This window comes from Gouania willdenowi, unplaced genomic scaffold (genome assembly GCF_900634775.1).
Source record: "Gouania willdenowi unplaced genomic scaffold, fGouWil2.1 scaffold_212_arrow_ctg1, whole genome shotgun sequence".
NCBI classification, from domain to species: Eukaryota; Metazoa; Chordata; class Actinopteri; order Blenniiformes; family Gobiesocidae; genus Gouania; species Gouania willdenowi.
The window spans coordinates 76,664-92,582 of NW_021144966.1; the positions used below are offsets into that span (position 1 = coordinate 76,664).

The window sequence follows — 15,919 nt, forward strand, 5'->3', positions numbered from 1 at the left end:
CACACACGCACTAAGTCTGACGTCATAACCAGTACGTAATTGCGTGTAATGTGTACATTATTGGAACGCAACGACGTACTGGTTATGACGTCAGACTTCGTGCGTGTAGTTCACAGTACACGGTGTCGAAACACATAGTGAAAGTTCTCTCTGACACTACAACTTCTCTCCAAAGCCTGAGCATTTAAAAAGAAAGATAAACAATGGTAAGACAGGATTTCATTGTCTTCATCTGCTTTATATTCATAATTGAACAAATGATTAGATTTTGCAATAAACAAATTAGCATATGACCAACTGATGTCATCATTAAGTGGTGCCAGGATCCTGATATATTGTTTTCTCTCTGCAGCGTGAGATTATTTCTATTCATGTGGGCCAAGCTGGAGTCCAGATCGGTAATTCCTGCTGGGAACTTTTCTGTCTGGAGCATGGGATTCAGCCAAACGGACAGGTGCTTTCAAACCAGGAATCTGGAGGAGGAGACGACTCCTTCAACACCTTCTTCAGTGAAACTGGGACAGGGAAACGTGTCCCCAGAGCGCTTTATGTAGACCTGGAGCCTACTGTCATCGGTTTGTAATCATATCATTACTCATTATTATATGATTATATCAGAACTATGACTAACAAACTTAGAACTATACACAGAATACTTCTTTATACTGGAATCACTGTGAACACATTATCATTTCTTTTAAATATCAAGACAAAACAATGCAATTCTGTGATACAACAAACCCATTGAAAAAATATACAACCTATTTTAAAATTTAAAATTACAATAATACAATATAACACTTACAGGTATAGTGCAAATGTCTCAAGGAAACAATAACAACAATGGTGCAAAAATCCAAAAACAATGTAAAACAGTGCAATCAAAAGTTAAAATACAGTATATACAGTTTCAGTTACTTTCCTGTTTGATTTTAGGTTTTGTGTTACTGACTAATCAAATCAAAGAACACAATGTGCAAACAACATAATATAATTACTGTATATAGAATAGAACAAGAATTAGAATAAAATAAATAGAAATATGAGCAGAAGATTAACATATAAAGTTACAGATTTTTAGTATTAATATTCAATTAGGAGAAAACATGTACAGTGATTGTAAAGGGTGTGTTTCACGTTCATTAAACCTTTTTAAATTATCATTTAAAAAAAAAAGAAATGTGGTGCTATTTGGCCCCCTTCCAGCAGATGGCGCCCTGGGCCTGTGACTAAACGTCAGGAAAACTGCACCAATTAAATAAGTCATGTTTTTTTTTAAAAAAAAACGTCTATGGATTGAAGATTATTCTGAATTGTGTATTTCATTAGAATATTTTGAAACTACATAACTTTACTGCTTTGATTTTCTCTATAGACGAAGTGCGAACAGGAACGTACCGTCAGCTGTTTCATCCAGATCACCTTATCACAGGAAAAGAGGATGCTGCCAACAACTATGCCCGAGGACACTACACCATTGGGAAAGAGATCATAGAACTTGTTATGGATAGGACTCGTAAAATGGTACATCTAAAAGAAATGAAAGTTGCAGGAAATAAAACCTAATCTTAAAACTAATAAGGATTTTATTGCTTTTTTTTTTACAGGCGGATCAGTGCACTGGCCTGCAGGGATTTCTCATCTACCACTCCTTTGGTGGAGGCACTGGCTCTGGTTTCACCTCCTTGCTGATGGAGAGGCTCTCTGTTGACTATGGTAAAAAGGCCAAGCTTGAGTTTGCTATCTACCCATCACCCCAGATTTCCACTGCTGTAGTTGAGCCTTACAACTCCATCCTGACCACCCACACCACCTTGGAGCACTCAGACTGTGCCTTCATGGTGGACAACGAGGCCATCTACGACATCTGCCAGAGGAACCTTGATATTGTGCACCCTTCATACCCTAATCTTAACCGTCTCATGAGCCAGACCATCTCATCAATCACATCTTCTCTTCGTTTTGATGGAGCTCTGAATGTTGATCTGACAGAGTTTCAGACCAACTTGGTGCCTTACCCTCGTATCCACTTCCCAATGGCCACCTATGCCCCGGTCATCTCTGCTGAGAAAGCCTACCATGAGCAGCTGTCTGTGTCTGAAATCACAAACGCCTGCTTCGAGCCAGCCAATCAGATGGTGAAGTGTGATCCTCGCCATGGTAAATACATGGCCTGCTGTCTGCTGTATCGAGGTGATGTGGCGCCAAAAGACGTCAACGCTGCCATTGCAGCCATTAAGACCAAACGCTCCATCCAGTTTGTGGACTGGTGCCCCACTGGCTTCAAGGTGGGCATCAACTACCAGCCTCCCTCTGTGGTTCCTGGAGGAGACCTGGCCAAAGTGCAGAGGGCCGTTTGCATGCTGAGCAACACCACTGCCATCTCTGAGGCCTGGGCCAGACTAAACCACAAGTTTGACCTCATGTACGCCAAGAGAGCCTTTGTCCACTGGTATGTTGGAGAGGGAATGGAGGAGGGAGAATTCTCAGAGGCCAGAGAGGACATGGCTGCCCTGGAGAAAGATTATGAAGAAGTTGGCGCTGATAGTGTGGAAGATGAGGGAGAGGAAGGAGAAGAATATTAAAGGGCTTGATGTAACTGCACACCCCAAAAGTTTGTCATCAGTCATTGTTCCACCAACTGTTTGCTCTGAAGTGATAAACTAATAAAATGAAAAATAAAAAAAGTAAAAAAAAGACATTTACAACACGGCCATAGTGTACATCCGGGCATTTTTTTGCTCATTATTGGAACGCAATGACGTACTTTGGTACAAAGTAATTTGGTACAATTACAAGTTACCTGTTAAAAAAATAGAATCAGTAACTTACTCTAAGTATCACTATATTAAAGTAATGTAACTGATTACTTTTGGATTACTTCAACACCAAACATGCAAATAAAGACAGAAAATGATAGAATACGTGTAACCTGCTCACTGTATTATTTTAGACAGACATAAAATCACCTTCTATAGTCACACTGTATTAAAGGGAATGTTTTAGTTTAACATAGACTGGGAGAAACCACAATAGTTTAAATAAATAAGGTTATCAATCAATTTACTCATTAATTATGAAAAACTCAGTTTATTCATTGACCTAGACCACAGTCCATACAATAACATGATTATTGTATTGTATAAAATAAATGTTATTGTTACAGCTTTGTAATATATGTAAAAAATAAAAGCACCACCTGAAAGTGGTGTCAGATAGTTCTATATTTATAGTTACAAAGATTATATACACAACATAGCAACAATTATTATTAACATGCTCCAATGTTAACTATAACTTATTTTGTCTACACTGGTGTCAGCATGTACAACAACTGTGTTTGTGTTTATTATTCAAATGGTAAATGTACTTGATTTATATAGAGCTTTATCCCTACAATGAAATTCTCAAAGCACTTTACATATCAGCTCATTCACCCATTCACACTCACATTCACACAAAAAAGGGACAAAACCGACTAAACCTCATCAAACCAACCAAGTCCCCATTATTCACAGAATGAACAAAGAGCTGTGCAAAAGGCTCAATATTTAACATTTAATAACTCAGCTTCATTTATTAATATAAGTGTTTTATATAACAAAAACAAATCTACAACAACACCTTTATTATTAACAAAAACACATGTCTGTTAATTGTAACATTTGAGCATCATGAGGTACATTTAACAAACACTAAAGAACTAATCAAATGTAATGGTAAGTGCTTCTTTTGTTTAGCTAAGCAGACATTAAATTGCTGTTTTCATGGTACAAATCCCTTTTTGTTCGTTCAAGTTCAAGTTCAAGTTCAAGGTTCTTTATTGTCAAATATGCACCATGTTAAACATACAGCACAGATGAAATTGCAATCCCCCCCCAACCCCCAGTGCAAACCTGCAGTGCATAAAAAGAGCACTTAAAACACAAAAACACACAACAAACACACAAAAAAACAACTAGCAATACTATACAACAAATAACAACTAAAGACATTCGGACAACAAATAACGAACAACAGACAATCGACAGACAAGGCACTTGTGAGTGTTCCACTATGAGGTAGAATGTGTTGAATGTTATTTTGTGTGCTCTTACACCTTACTATTGTTTGTGGCCGTGGTTGATGAGTATCAGCTGTTGTAATCAGTTGCTGGGTGTGGTAATCAATAAATGACTGCCTGCCACTTCTCTCTGAGTGTGTTGGTGCATGGCAGTCAAACCAAAGACTAGCTGTGTGATTCCTTTCCTCTGTCATGTTCCTCTGCCGGCGCTCCTATCTTTAAGATGGCAACTTCAACAGGTTATGGGCCCAGGAAAGATGTTGGATGTCGATGGAGTCGTTTGTGTTTCGACGGAGATGAGAAAAATTATGAACTTTGGGAAACTAAGTTTCTGGCACACCTGCGTCTACTTAGTCTAAAGAGCACCATCATCAATGAAGCACCCAGTGATGATGAGGAAGGTGCAGAGGCCGACGCTGAGAAAAATGAAGACGCTTATGCAGAGCTGATTCAAGTATTGGATGATAAAAGCCTGTCACTTGTAATGAGGGACGCAACAGATGATGGCAGAAAGGCGCTAAAGATTCTAAGGGAACACTATGCTGGTAAGGGGAAACCCCGAGTGATCAGCTTATACACTGAGTTAACATCCCTTCAGAAAGCTGTTAATGAGAGCGTCACGGACTACGTCATCCGGGCAGAGAAAGCGATTACGTCACTGAGACATGCAGGAGAGACTTTTAGTGATGACTTGTTGATCGCTATGATTTTGAAAGGTCTGCCGGAACAATTTAAGCCCTTCTCTATCCACATAACCCAGAGTGATGAGAAGTTGACTTTCGTTGAGTTTAAGGCCAAACTCCGCAGCTATGAGAGCACTGAAAGGTTCAATGCTGTTGATTCAGACAGTGACAGCGTGATGAAAGCCAGAGGAAAAGAAAGCTGGAGCATGAAACTGACCTGTTATACCTGCGGCCAGAGGGGGCATAAAGCTGCAGAGTGTACTGCTACAACTGGAGAGCGCAGGGAACAGAGACAGTGGTGCCGTCTCTGCAAGAGCTCCACACACAAGGATGTCAACTGCAGGCGGAGAAAGCGCGACAAGGTGCAGCGGGCGGTGGATGAAGAGGACCACACGTTCGTCTTCAAAATCGGTCACGTAAATGAAGTCCAGGTTGGAAGAGTGAATGAGAAAGGCCTCATGGTGGACACCGGAGCAACCTCACACATCATCAGGAACATCACTCAATTCAAAGACTTTGATGAAAGTTTTGAACCACACAAGCATGTTCTGGAGCTGGCTGATGGAGAGAGGACCAGCGGCATCGCGCTGAAGAAAGGTACGGCCAGAGTTCGCCAGAGACAATAAAGGTCGTGTGATGGACGCTATGCTGAGTGGGGCGCTGTACGTCCCATCCTTTCCACAGGACATCTTCTCAGTGAAGGCGGCGACTTCCCATGGAGCAACTGTAGTCTTCAAAGAAGGTCAGAACAGACTGATTCATAAAGATGGTGTGACATTTGAAATTCAGGTGCTGGATAGACTGTTTTATTTATGTACAGTGACAGAGGATGCCGATGAATGTAATGGATGCTATGACGTTCAAACATGGCACAAAATCCTAGGACATTGTAACTATGAGGATGTCTTAAAGTTGGAAGCGGTCACAGTAGGGATGAAAATCAAAAGTAAAACTGTAACACCTAACCTATGTGAAGTGTGCACCCAGGGTAAATTTGTTCAAAGCAGGAATAGAGAGGCAGGAGAAAAATCTAAGTTTTCCCTTGATCTGGTACACACAGATTTATGTGGACCAATTGAGCCAATAGCAAAAGACGGTTTCAAGTATATATTGGCATTTACTGATGACTATTCAGGTGCAATATTTACATACTTCTTAAAAGCTAAGAGTGACACAGTCAGAGGTACAGAGAAGTTTATTGCTGATGTGGCACCGTATGGTAAAATAAAATGTATTCGTTCTGATAATGGGACAGAGTTTACATCCAGAGAATACCAATCACTGCTTAGTAAAAATACTATAAGACATGAAACTTCTTCTCCCTATTCACCACATCAGAATGGCACAGCAGAGAGAAGCTGGAGAACTTTGATTGAAATGGCAAGATGTATGATAATTGAGAGTTGCCTACCAAAAATGTTGTGGACCTATGCAGTTCAGGCAGCAGCTATAATTCGCAACAGGTGTTATAACAGACGCATAGGACAGACCCCATATTTCTTGCTAACGGGAAAAAAGCCTGATCTTTCAAAAATGCAAAAATTTGGCTCAGAATGCTATGCTTACAAACAAAAGGAAAAGAAGTTGGACTCTCGATGTGATAAGGGGATTTTTGTGGGTTATGATAAAAACAGCCCTGCGTATCTAGTTTTTTATCCAGATTCAGGGAGAGTTGTCAAAAACAGATTGGTGAAATTTATTAAAAAGAGTGTCACTGATTGCCAAACTCAGACTGATGAATTAATAAATGACTATGTTTTGCGTAAGGGTACTGAAACTCATCTATCACAAATGGAAAAGTTAATTCCCCGAGAAACAGGAGTAGGTGAGCGTGACCCAAGCACCGCTACAGGTGAAAAGGAAGATGAGAGCAGGCGTTATCCAAAGAGGGAGAGGAGACCCCCTCAGTATCTGAGAGATTATGAGTGTGAGATAAAATGCGATGATAACCTTATACTCACCAGTATTGATTACTGTTACAGAGTTGCTTGTGATACACCTCAAACGCTAAAGGAGGCTATGAGCTCACCAGAATCAGACCAGTGGTCCCAGGCTATGCAGGAGGAGATGAATTCTCTGAGGGAGAATGATACCTTTACCCTAACTACATTGCCAGAAGGTAAAAATGCAGTGGGGGGCAGATGGGTTTACACATTTAAAGAAAATCCAGTTAAAGTGCTATATAAAGCCAGATATGTGGCAAAAGGCTATAGTCAAGTAGCAGGGATTGATTATGATGAAACATTCTCTCCTACTGCTGATATGACATCAGTACGCAGTTTAATACAGATTGCAGCTCAATATGGTTTAGAACTGGATCAAATGGATGTAAAAACGGCATATCTGCATGCTCCCATTGACTGTGAGATATATATGGAACAACCAGAAGGTTTTGAAGTAGAGTCAAAAATGGGGGAGAAGCTTGTCTGTAAGCTTAACAAATCACTTTATGGTTTAAAACAGTCGGGACGAAATTGGAATAAAATGTTAAATGATTTTTTGATCCAAAACAATTTTATTCAAAATTCAGCTGACCATTGTGTTTACAGCAAACAAACTGAAAGTGAGAAAATAATACTGATAATATGGGTTGATGACCTTATTATTGCAGCAAGTGACAGCAAAGTACTTAAAAGACTTAAAAAAAAAAAAAAAAAAAAAAAAAGAGAAAAATTAAGAGCAAGTGGGGGTGTTGAATGTTATTTTGTGTGCTCTTACACCTTACTATTGTTTGTGGCCGTGGTTGATGAGTATCAGCTGTTGTAATCAGTTGCTGGGTGTGGTAATCAATAAATGACTGCCTGCCACTTCTCTCTGAGTGTGTTGGTGCATGGCAGTCAAACCAAAGACTAGCTGTGTGATTCCTTTCCTCTGTCATGTTCCTCTGCCGGCGCTCCTATCTTTAAGATGGCAACTTCAACAGAATGTTAGAGTTAGTAACAAGTATTTCAAATTGATTCAGTGAAAGGTATCAGGAGTTAAATGAAAACATTTTACAAACAACAAAAACATTTGGTGTTTCTGTATGTGAGACCATATAACAGTTTAAATGTACGTCTAAAGGAAGGTACAAACATGTTTCAGTTAAAAAAGAGCTTTAAAAACTAGTGTTGTGGTGGTCAAGACCGGTCTTGGTCTCGAGACCAAATTTTAAAGGTCTTGGTCTTGTCTTGGACTCTCAAGCATCTTGACTCAGTCCTGTCTCGGACTCGGGCTGCCCGGACTCGGGATTTTCCGTCAAGACCGTTCGAGACCAGCTCTAATTCCTGCTATTTTTCAACTTTTTTATAATGTGATAATAACACGGAGAAGAACGGAATAAAACAATCCTTTATTCATTATTTAATCCACCCCATATAATGACCACAACCTTCCTTAATGTGACTGAGTGACGTGTGTGACACACTCATACGTGTGTGTGGCTACGGTGTCAGTTTGGACCGCGGAGCGCAAGGGAGATATGAACTAATCACCGGTAAAAATCCCAGTAAAACTCCAGAAAACAATCACCATGAATAAATATTATCTCCCTGGTAAAGACAGTAGCTTTAATAACTGGTAAAATGATAAACTGATGATATTACAGCCTGTGAAGGCTGGATAGGGGACGCACTTACTCTGCTTCTGGGTCCTAGTGCCAGCCGACGGTGAAGCCTGTTTCGTTTACCGTGTGTACTGAGGTCCGTGTGTGTTTAATAAGTCCGTGTGAAAGTCTGCATGTTTATGCCTCTGTCCATCCACTCTTTTCATTATATCCATGTCTTTTAAGGCTTTATTACATAATGTCGGCTGTCGTCCGGGCCGCCGCCATCTTGGTTTATGTCGTCACCAGCGCGTCATCGTCGCAGAGTTGCACTAGCACAGAATGAGCCAAATAACTGTAAAGAGGTCTTATATTAGTCTATTTTCTTTTTAAAGTGGTGTTTTTTTGTGTCTTTAGACTCCAATTACATTTATGTATATAATATGTTCCCTACAATATAAACAGGTTCACAATATAATTATTTTTTCTAGTTTCTGTTTCCACTGTATCCAGAATAATAATAATTCTCAACAAGAACTATTGATTGATTTGTCACATGACTGTTCCAGGGTTTGAGTTTGTTTTATTTAGTTTCACATCTACCTGTAGCTCTTTGTTTTTTAGACTGATGACAACTTGTTTGTAGTTTTATTTCAGAAAGTTTCACTTTTACAGTTACAGTTGGAAACCTTTGTTAATTGAATATCCTAGTTACATTACAGCAACCAAATTAAACTATATCAACTAAGTGAATTAATAAAAATGGCCTGTGTAAAGGCTTTTTCAAACTAAAAAAATATCTTGTGAAATCTGTGACCTGTTGACCTGCACAGCTCAAAGAATCAGAATCAAGAATCATTATTTCTTGGCAGAAATACTTTAAAACACTTGCTGTACATTCAGCTGACATAAAAATATTGTTTTCAAATATGTAGAATAATTGTGAATTTATCAGTAGCAGTAGTAGTTTTAATATTTTAGTTAATTTTTTGCAGGCACCTTTTTTGTCCGTCAAATGTATTTAAAATAAACTAAAATTAAAGAGAGAATGTTATTTAACTGTTGAAACTTGCCATAATTTTATTTATTTATAGATTTTTTTAAATTGCAGAAAAAAAATGTTTATGGTCTTGGTCTTGGTCTCGGTCTCGGCTCCCGAAAGTCTTGGTCTTGTCTTGGTCTCGGTGCATTCTGGTCTCGGGCAAGTCTTGGTCTTGGATAGTGTGGTCTTGAACACAACACTGGTCACATGATATGAATTTCAATAGAAATACGGTAACAGGTTAAGGCTATTTTTATTACGATGCACTACTGGATCTATTTCACAAATAAAAAAATATCTATACAAAAACCCAAAATGTATTCACTATTTTTGGAAAATGTTGGTTTTTATTTTATTGTCTGAAACCACAGCACATATCGGTTTTTCAATATCGGTGAGAAAAAAAAAAGATACTAATGTCAAACGTGATTATATTTTGTTGCTAATATCAGCCGATAATATCGGTGGGCTAATTATATTGGCCATCTATAGTTGACATGGATTGCTGACCATTTGGCACATGTGGATGAAAAACAGAGAGAGAGAATAAAGTATGGAAAACAGAGGCTACATTTACACACCAGAAATAAGAAAACTGAACGAGGATCATTTTGCATTTAAATTAAAGCTAAATTTGTTCAATGCAAAGTGTTCCTATGACGTCCATATGCTCCTATCTGCAGGCCTCAACATCAAAACAGCTGTATCACCATGGATACGATGCATTAATTACCTGTGACTGATGTGAGGAGCAATGATTAGAGTTATCAACAATGAGCATCGTGACTGAGGATAAGCAGGTTGGAGAAGTGAAGCGAACCCTGAATCTCTGCTGCCATCTACAGGTCAGAACACAGCAGTGCTCATTCAATATGTACATTTAGGAGACCATCAACAAGTACAATATATACATATAAATGTTCACTACTTTAAACTACAACTTAGTCTTAGTTTCCTCCTTCTGACAACAGTAAAGTGCAAATAAATAAAGTGGATTAAAAGTATATTCTAGTCAACACATTTTTGTTGTTGTTTTAGTAGACTTATCCATCCATTATTTAGTTAAGTAATTTTTACTTTTTTCACAGGTTTTTTTTTTTTTTTCCCGTCAAAATAATTTACATTTACAAAGTCATGGATTATGCAAGAGACTCATCGTGAAAACTTGATTTTGGATTTAAAGAAAAAGGAGAGTTTTTGTTTAGTGTCATTTAAAACATAACTACGCTATGATTTGTTTGTGGACTCAAATAGAGCAGATTGGTCTCGGAATCTGGTTTTTCTGTATTTCTGTTTTGGTTTTAAATCAGAAAAACAAAATAACCACACTGTTTATTTGTCATTTTGATTTGGTTTTAAAACAAAATAACCAAAGAATGAAGGGTGCACGGATTCTTCGGATAGAAAAAAGCGGTCGTAGATGGTGAACGGCTTAGGACAACTGTATTAGATATTAGATAATAAAGTGAAGCTAGTTTAGTGACTGTGTATTTTCATGACACACCATTTCACCATGTCATTTCAAACATTGAAAGTATTTAGTTATGAAGATTCATCAGCAGCCTGGATGTGATGGGTGTGTATGTGATGCCTTTCAAAACTGCTCAGCAATAATATGTTCATGATGTCACCGTGTCGCAGTTTGTTTGGGTTAACAAAAAAAAAAAAGGGTCAATATTAAAAACGTTTTTGTACCGCTAAAAGTCATTTAAGTTAATATTGCATGGTTATTTAATATTATTCCCGTGATTCCAAACTTCCTTTAAATCTCGGGTCACAAACTCACTTCCTCCTTCGTCTCCACGACTGTGGACGGAGGCTGTGCTGAGAAAACATTCAGAGGAATGTAACGTTTTTGTGAGCGGAAGGGTCCACAACACGGCTCCACTATGATTATTGTTGCTGGACGTACTATTCTGGTAAGTAAACATCCATGTTTATCCGTGAACACAGCATTATAAATGCTCATATTTTCACCACATAAGCAAAACAAAAGCACGTGAGGCTTTTACTCCGGAGCAGAGCATCTCACTCTGGAGAAGTCAAGTCATTTATAGCAGAAAAACCTCCAAAGTCCGTGTTAACATGCACATAGTTCTAATGTCGGCAGTTAAGAAAGCTAAGCTAAGCTAAAGCTTATCACATGGTGCTCGAGGTAATAAACCTAGACGCTGCATCCAAAGAAGGAGAGATGAATGATGTGACTACATATTAGTCTTTCTTATTATTGTTTTATCTTATAGTTACTGGTATTCTCATTGTATTATTGCTATTACCTCATTTTCTTATATTGGTTTTATTATTATTGTATTATAGTTACTGGATTCTCATTATAGTATTTTGTTATTGCTATAATTATTTTATAATTGTACTACTACTGTATTATTGTTATTGCTAGTTTTATATTCTTAATTAATATTTTATCTTATAGTTACTATAATATTATCATTGCTATTACCTTATCTAATATTTCTTATTGTATTATAGTTACTGGATTCTCTCTATATTTTATTGCTATTATTATTATTATAACTATTACTATTATATCTCTATCTAATTGTACTACTACTTTATTATTGTTATTGCTATTCTTGTATTCTTATTTATAATTTTTTATAACCATTACTACTTTCACTATTAATATTATAGCTCTATCTAATTGTACTACTACTGTATTGTAGTATTGTTATTCTTATATTATTCTTTTTTTTGTATCCTTTTATCTTATAGTTACTGGTATTCTCATTGTATTATTAATATTGCTATTACCTTATTATTTTATGTTTATTATTCTTTTTATTATTGTATTACAGTTACTGGATTATCTTTGTTATTTTGTTATTGCCATTATTAGTGAGGATGCAGGAGGCATCTTCACTATTGTATTCGTTAAACTTTATTATTATAGTAGTTATTCTTCCGCCATCGCAAGTAACTCCAACAGTTTTCAACCGATTTTAACAAGTTTGGTGTCAAAACGTTCAGCTAATTTTTCCCTCTTCTGCTATGTTTCAACTTTTTAGTAATTTTTTAAACTATTTAACTTTTTCCACTTTTCACTTTCCCATTCATTTTCCCATCCACTTTTGAGAAAATTCAACTTTCAACCCTCCAACTTTCCAAAGTTCCACTGTTGAGCCATTTTTTAACCGATTTAAACCATTCAACTTCTAAAATGTTCACAAATCTGTTGTCTTTTAACTTCTATCTTCACATTTTCTCCGTCTTTAACTGTTTTTGACCTATGGAGCTTCAAGCACACCCACCAACTCTTCACATTCCTGAAATGTAGCAGCCCTTATTTTAATCCTAAAAAATCTGCAAACAAATTGTCACAACTTCCAAAATATTGAACACAAAGACCTAATTTTCTCAAAAGTAGTAGAAATGTGTGTTGAGCCACTCAATATACCACATTTTTTGCCATAAGTTCAGCAGTTTTCGATTTATTAAGCCTGAAGTGGACATAATCCTACAAATCCACAGGCTTGTTTGCATTGGAGAACCGTCAGGTCACTGCTTAAAATCCATGGTCTTTCTCTCGTCCTCCTGGCCTAATTTTTTGTCCTAAAAACATACAATTGAACTCATTTGTAGCCTAAAGCCTTGTGATTCTCACAAACTGCTCAGTTTTTCTGTAAATTATACAGTTTTTCAGTTGTGATGTGTTTTACACAGGTTCCCCCTGGCTGTAACAGGCCAGTTTCTGCCTCGTCATCCTGCACACACATTCTCTCCACAGGTGCATGTGATTAGTGCTGTTACCATGGTAACTAGGTAACTGACAGCCCTGATGATGAATCCACCTTTCTGTGTGATTTACATGTTCTCCCAGTGCCTTTTTATCAAACTTGTATCTTCCAGCCCATTATTTAACCTTTCACCTATGACTTAATCTTTTAAATCCACCTTTCTGTGTGATTTACATGTTCTCCCAGTGCCTTTTTATCAAACTTGTATCTTCCAGCCCATTATTTAACCTTTCACCTATGACTTAATCTTTTAAATCCACCTTTCTGTGTGATTTACATGTTCTCCCAGTGCTTTTCTCCCCTTATTGGAACTTTTAACCCCTTCAGCCATTTTGTAACTGATTTAAATGAACCTTTAACATGTTCAGCTACTACCTCCAACCCATTACAACTTTTTTCAACCTTTCCAACACATTTTAACACATTTCAACAATTTCAACTTTTTTCAACTTTTTCAACCTTTTTCAACTTTTTACTACTTAATACTGTATAAACTGGACTTCTAACTGGTTTGACTGGTTTTTCCTTTCCTACTGGGATTTTAACACATAATACTGTATAAACTGGACTTCTAACTGGTTTTCCTTTCATACTGGGATTTTTAAACTTCTTTCAACCTTTTTCCAACTTTTTTCTACTTTTTCAACCCCTTTTTTTTAACTTTTTCAGTCCATTTTCACTTTTTGCAACCCATTTCAACTTTATTAACCCATTTCAACTTTTTTTTTTCTTCTACTTTTCCAACCCATCTCTATTTTTTTCAAACAAATTGCTAATTCTTGGTTAGTGCAAATGTTAGAGGAATGCTAACACTAGACTAATGCAATCGCAAAGGCTGCAATTTTTTTTAATTATTATTATTTTCATGTCCTGTTAATTTCAGACAGTGTTTAAGAAGTACAGTCCAAATGTTTCCATGTTTCATGAAACGTGAAGTTAGTTCGATATGTTTAAGAGGTAAAGCCACAGATTTGTTTGCTTTACTGTTGTAATCTGTGCTTTAAAAATTACATTTTATATATATTTAAAGTTTAAATAAATCTGAAATTGTTTATTATGAAACAGATTGATTTATTGCTTGTGTTCATTAAAAAACACATGACAAGAGGCCCTTGAACAAATAACGGCATATTAAATCGCAATCGCAATATTGAGGAAAAAAATTAGATTATTTTCCAAAATCAATCATTGAGTTTGTAGTGTATAGTGCAAAGTTTGCCATTTTGAAGACAGCCCATGACCTATATGAATACAGACACCCTCCATTCAACCTATTTCTAGGTCACATGTAGTGTTGTGGTGGTCAAGACCGGTCTTGGTCTCGAGACCAAATTTTAAAGGTCTTGGTCTTGTCTCGGACTCTCAAGCATCTTGACTTAGTCCTGTCTCGGACTCGGGCTGCCCGGACTCGGGATTTTCCATCAAGACCGTTCGAGACCAGCACTAATTCCTGCTATTTTTAAACTTTCTTATAATGTGATAATAACACGGAGAAGAACGGAATAAAACAATCCTTTATTCATTATTTAATCCACCCCGTATAATGACCACAACCTTCCTTAATGTGACTGAGTGACGTGTGTGACACACTCATACGTGTGTGTGGCTACGGTGTCAGTTTGGACCGCGGAGCGCAAGGAAGACATGAACTAATCACCGGTAAAAATCCCAGTTAAAAATCACCAGCAATAAATATTATCTCCCTGGTAAAGACAGTAGCTCTAACAACTGGTAAAATGATAAACTGATGATATTACAGCCTGTGAAGGCTGGATAGGGGACGCACTTACTCTACTTCTGGGTCCTAGTGCCAGCCGAGCGGTGAAGCCTGTTCCGTTTACCGTGTGTACTGAGGTCCGTGTGTGTTTAATAAGTCTGTGTGTGTCTGTGTGAAAGTCTGCATGTTTATGCCTCTGTCCATCCACTCTTTTCATTATATCCATGTCTTTTAAGGCTTTTTTACATAATGTCGGCTGTAGTCCGGGCCGCCGCCATCTTGGTTTATGTCGTCACCAGCGCGTCATCGCCGCAGAGTTGCACTAGCACAGAATGAGCCAAATAACTGTAAAGAGGTCTTATATTAGTCTATTTTCTTTTTAAAGTGGTGTTTTTTGTGTCTTTAGACTCCAATTACATTTATGTATATAATATGTTCCCCACAATATAAACAGGTTCACAATATAATTATTTTTTCTAGTTTCTGTTTCCACTGTATCCAGAATAATAATAATTCTCAACAAGAACTATTGATTGATTTGTCACATGACTGTTCCAGGGTTTGAGTTTGTTTTATTTAGTTTCACATCTACCTGTAGCTCTTTGTTTTTTAGACTGATGACAACTTGTTTGTAGTTTTATTTCAGAAAGTTTCACTTTTACAGTTACAGTTGGAAACCTTTGTTAATTTAATATCCTAGTTACATTACAGCAACCAAATTAAACTATATCAACTAAGTGAATTAATAAAAATGGCCTGTGTAAAGGCTTTTTCAAACTAAAAAAATATCTTGTGAAATCTGTGACCTGTTGACCTGCACAGCTCAAAGAATCAGAATCAAGAATCATTATTTCTTGGCAGAAATACTTTAAAACACTTGCTGTACATTCAGCTGACATAAAAATATTGTTTTCAAATATGTAGAATAATTGTGAATTTATCAGTAGCAGTAGTAGTTTTAATATTTTAGTTAATTTTTTGCAGGCACCTTTTTTGTCCGTCAAATGTATTTAAAATAAACTAAAATTAAAGAGAGAATGTTATTTAACTGTTGAACCTTGCCATAATTTTATTTATTTATAGATTTTTTTAAATTGGAAAAAAAAAATGTTCATGGTCTTGGTCTTGACTCGGTCTCG

General features: G+C 37.0%; 1 protein-coding gene and 1 pseudogene across 1 annotated transcript; both read left to right on the forward strand.

Moving 5' to 3' along the window:
* The first annotated feature begins 137 nt into the window (after positions 1 to 137).
* On the forward strand, positions 138 to 2,604 carry LOC114458917 (tubulin alpha chain-like). The gene is made up of 4 exons (XM_028441294.1): positions 138 to 206; positions 353 to 575; positions 1,376 to 1,524; positions 1,608 to 2,604. Exons 1-4 carry the CDS (start codon positions 204 to 206, stop codon positions 2,583 to 2,585), a joined length of 1,353 nt encoding a protein of 450 aa, XP_028297095.1. The 5' UTR covers positions 138 to 203; the 3' UTR covers positions 2,586 to 2,604.
* A 3,766-nt stretch (positions 2,605 to 6,370) lies between these two features.
* Positions 6,371 to 15,919, forward strand: part of LOC114458916 (DNA repair and recombination protein RAD54-like) — a 44,771-nt pseudogene continuing 35,222 nt past the window's right edge.

Excerpts from the sequence above, each read along its gene's own strand:
- LOC114458917 (XM_028441294.1), top strand. Across the intron at positions 576-1,375 it reads CCTGGAGCCTACTGTCATCG|ACGAAGTGCGAACAGGAACG; the intron begins GTTTGTAATCAT and ends TTTTCTCTATAG. Across the intron at positions 1,525-1,607 it reads TGGATAGGACTCGTAAAATG|GCGGATCAGTGCACTGGCCT; the intron begins GTACATCTAAAA and ends TTTTTTTTACAG.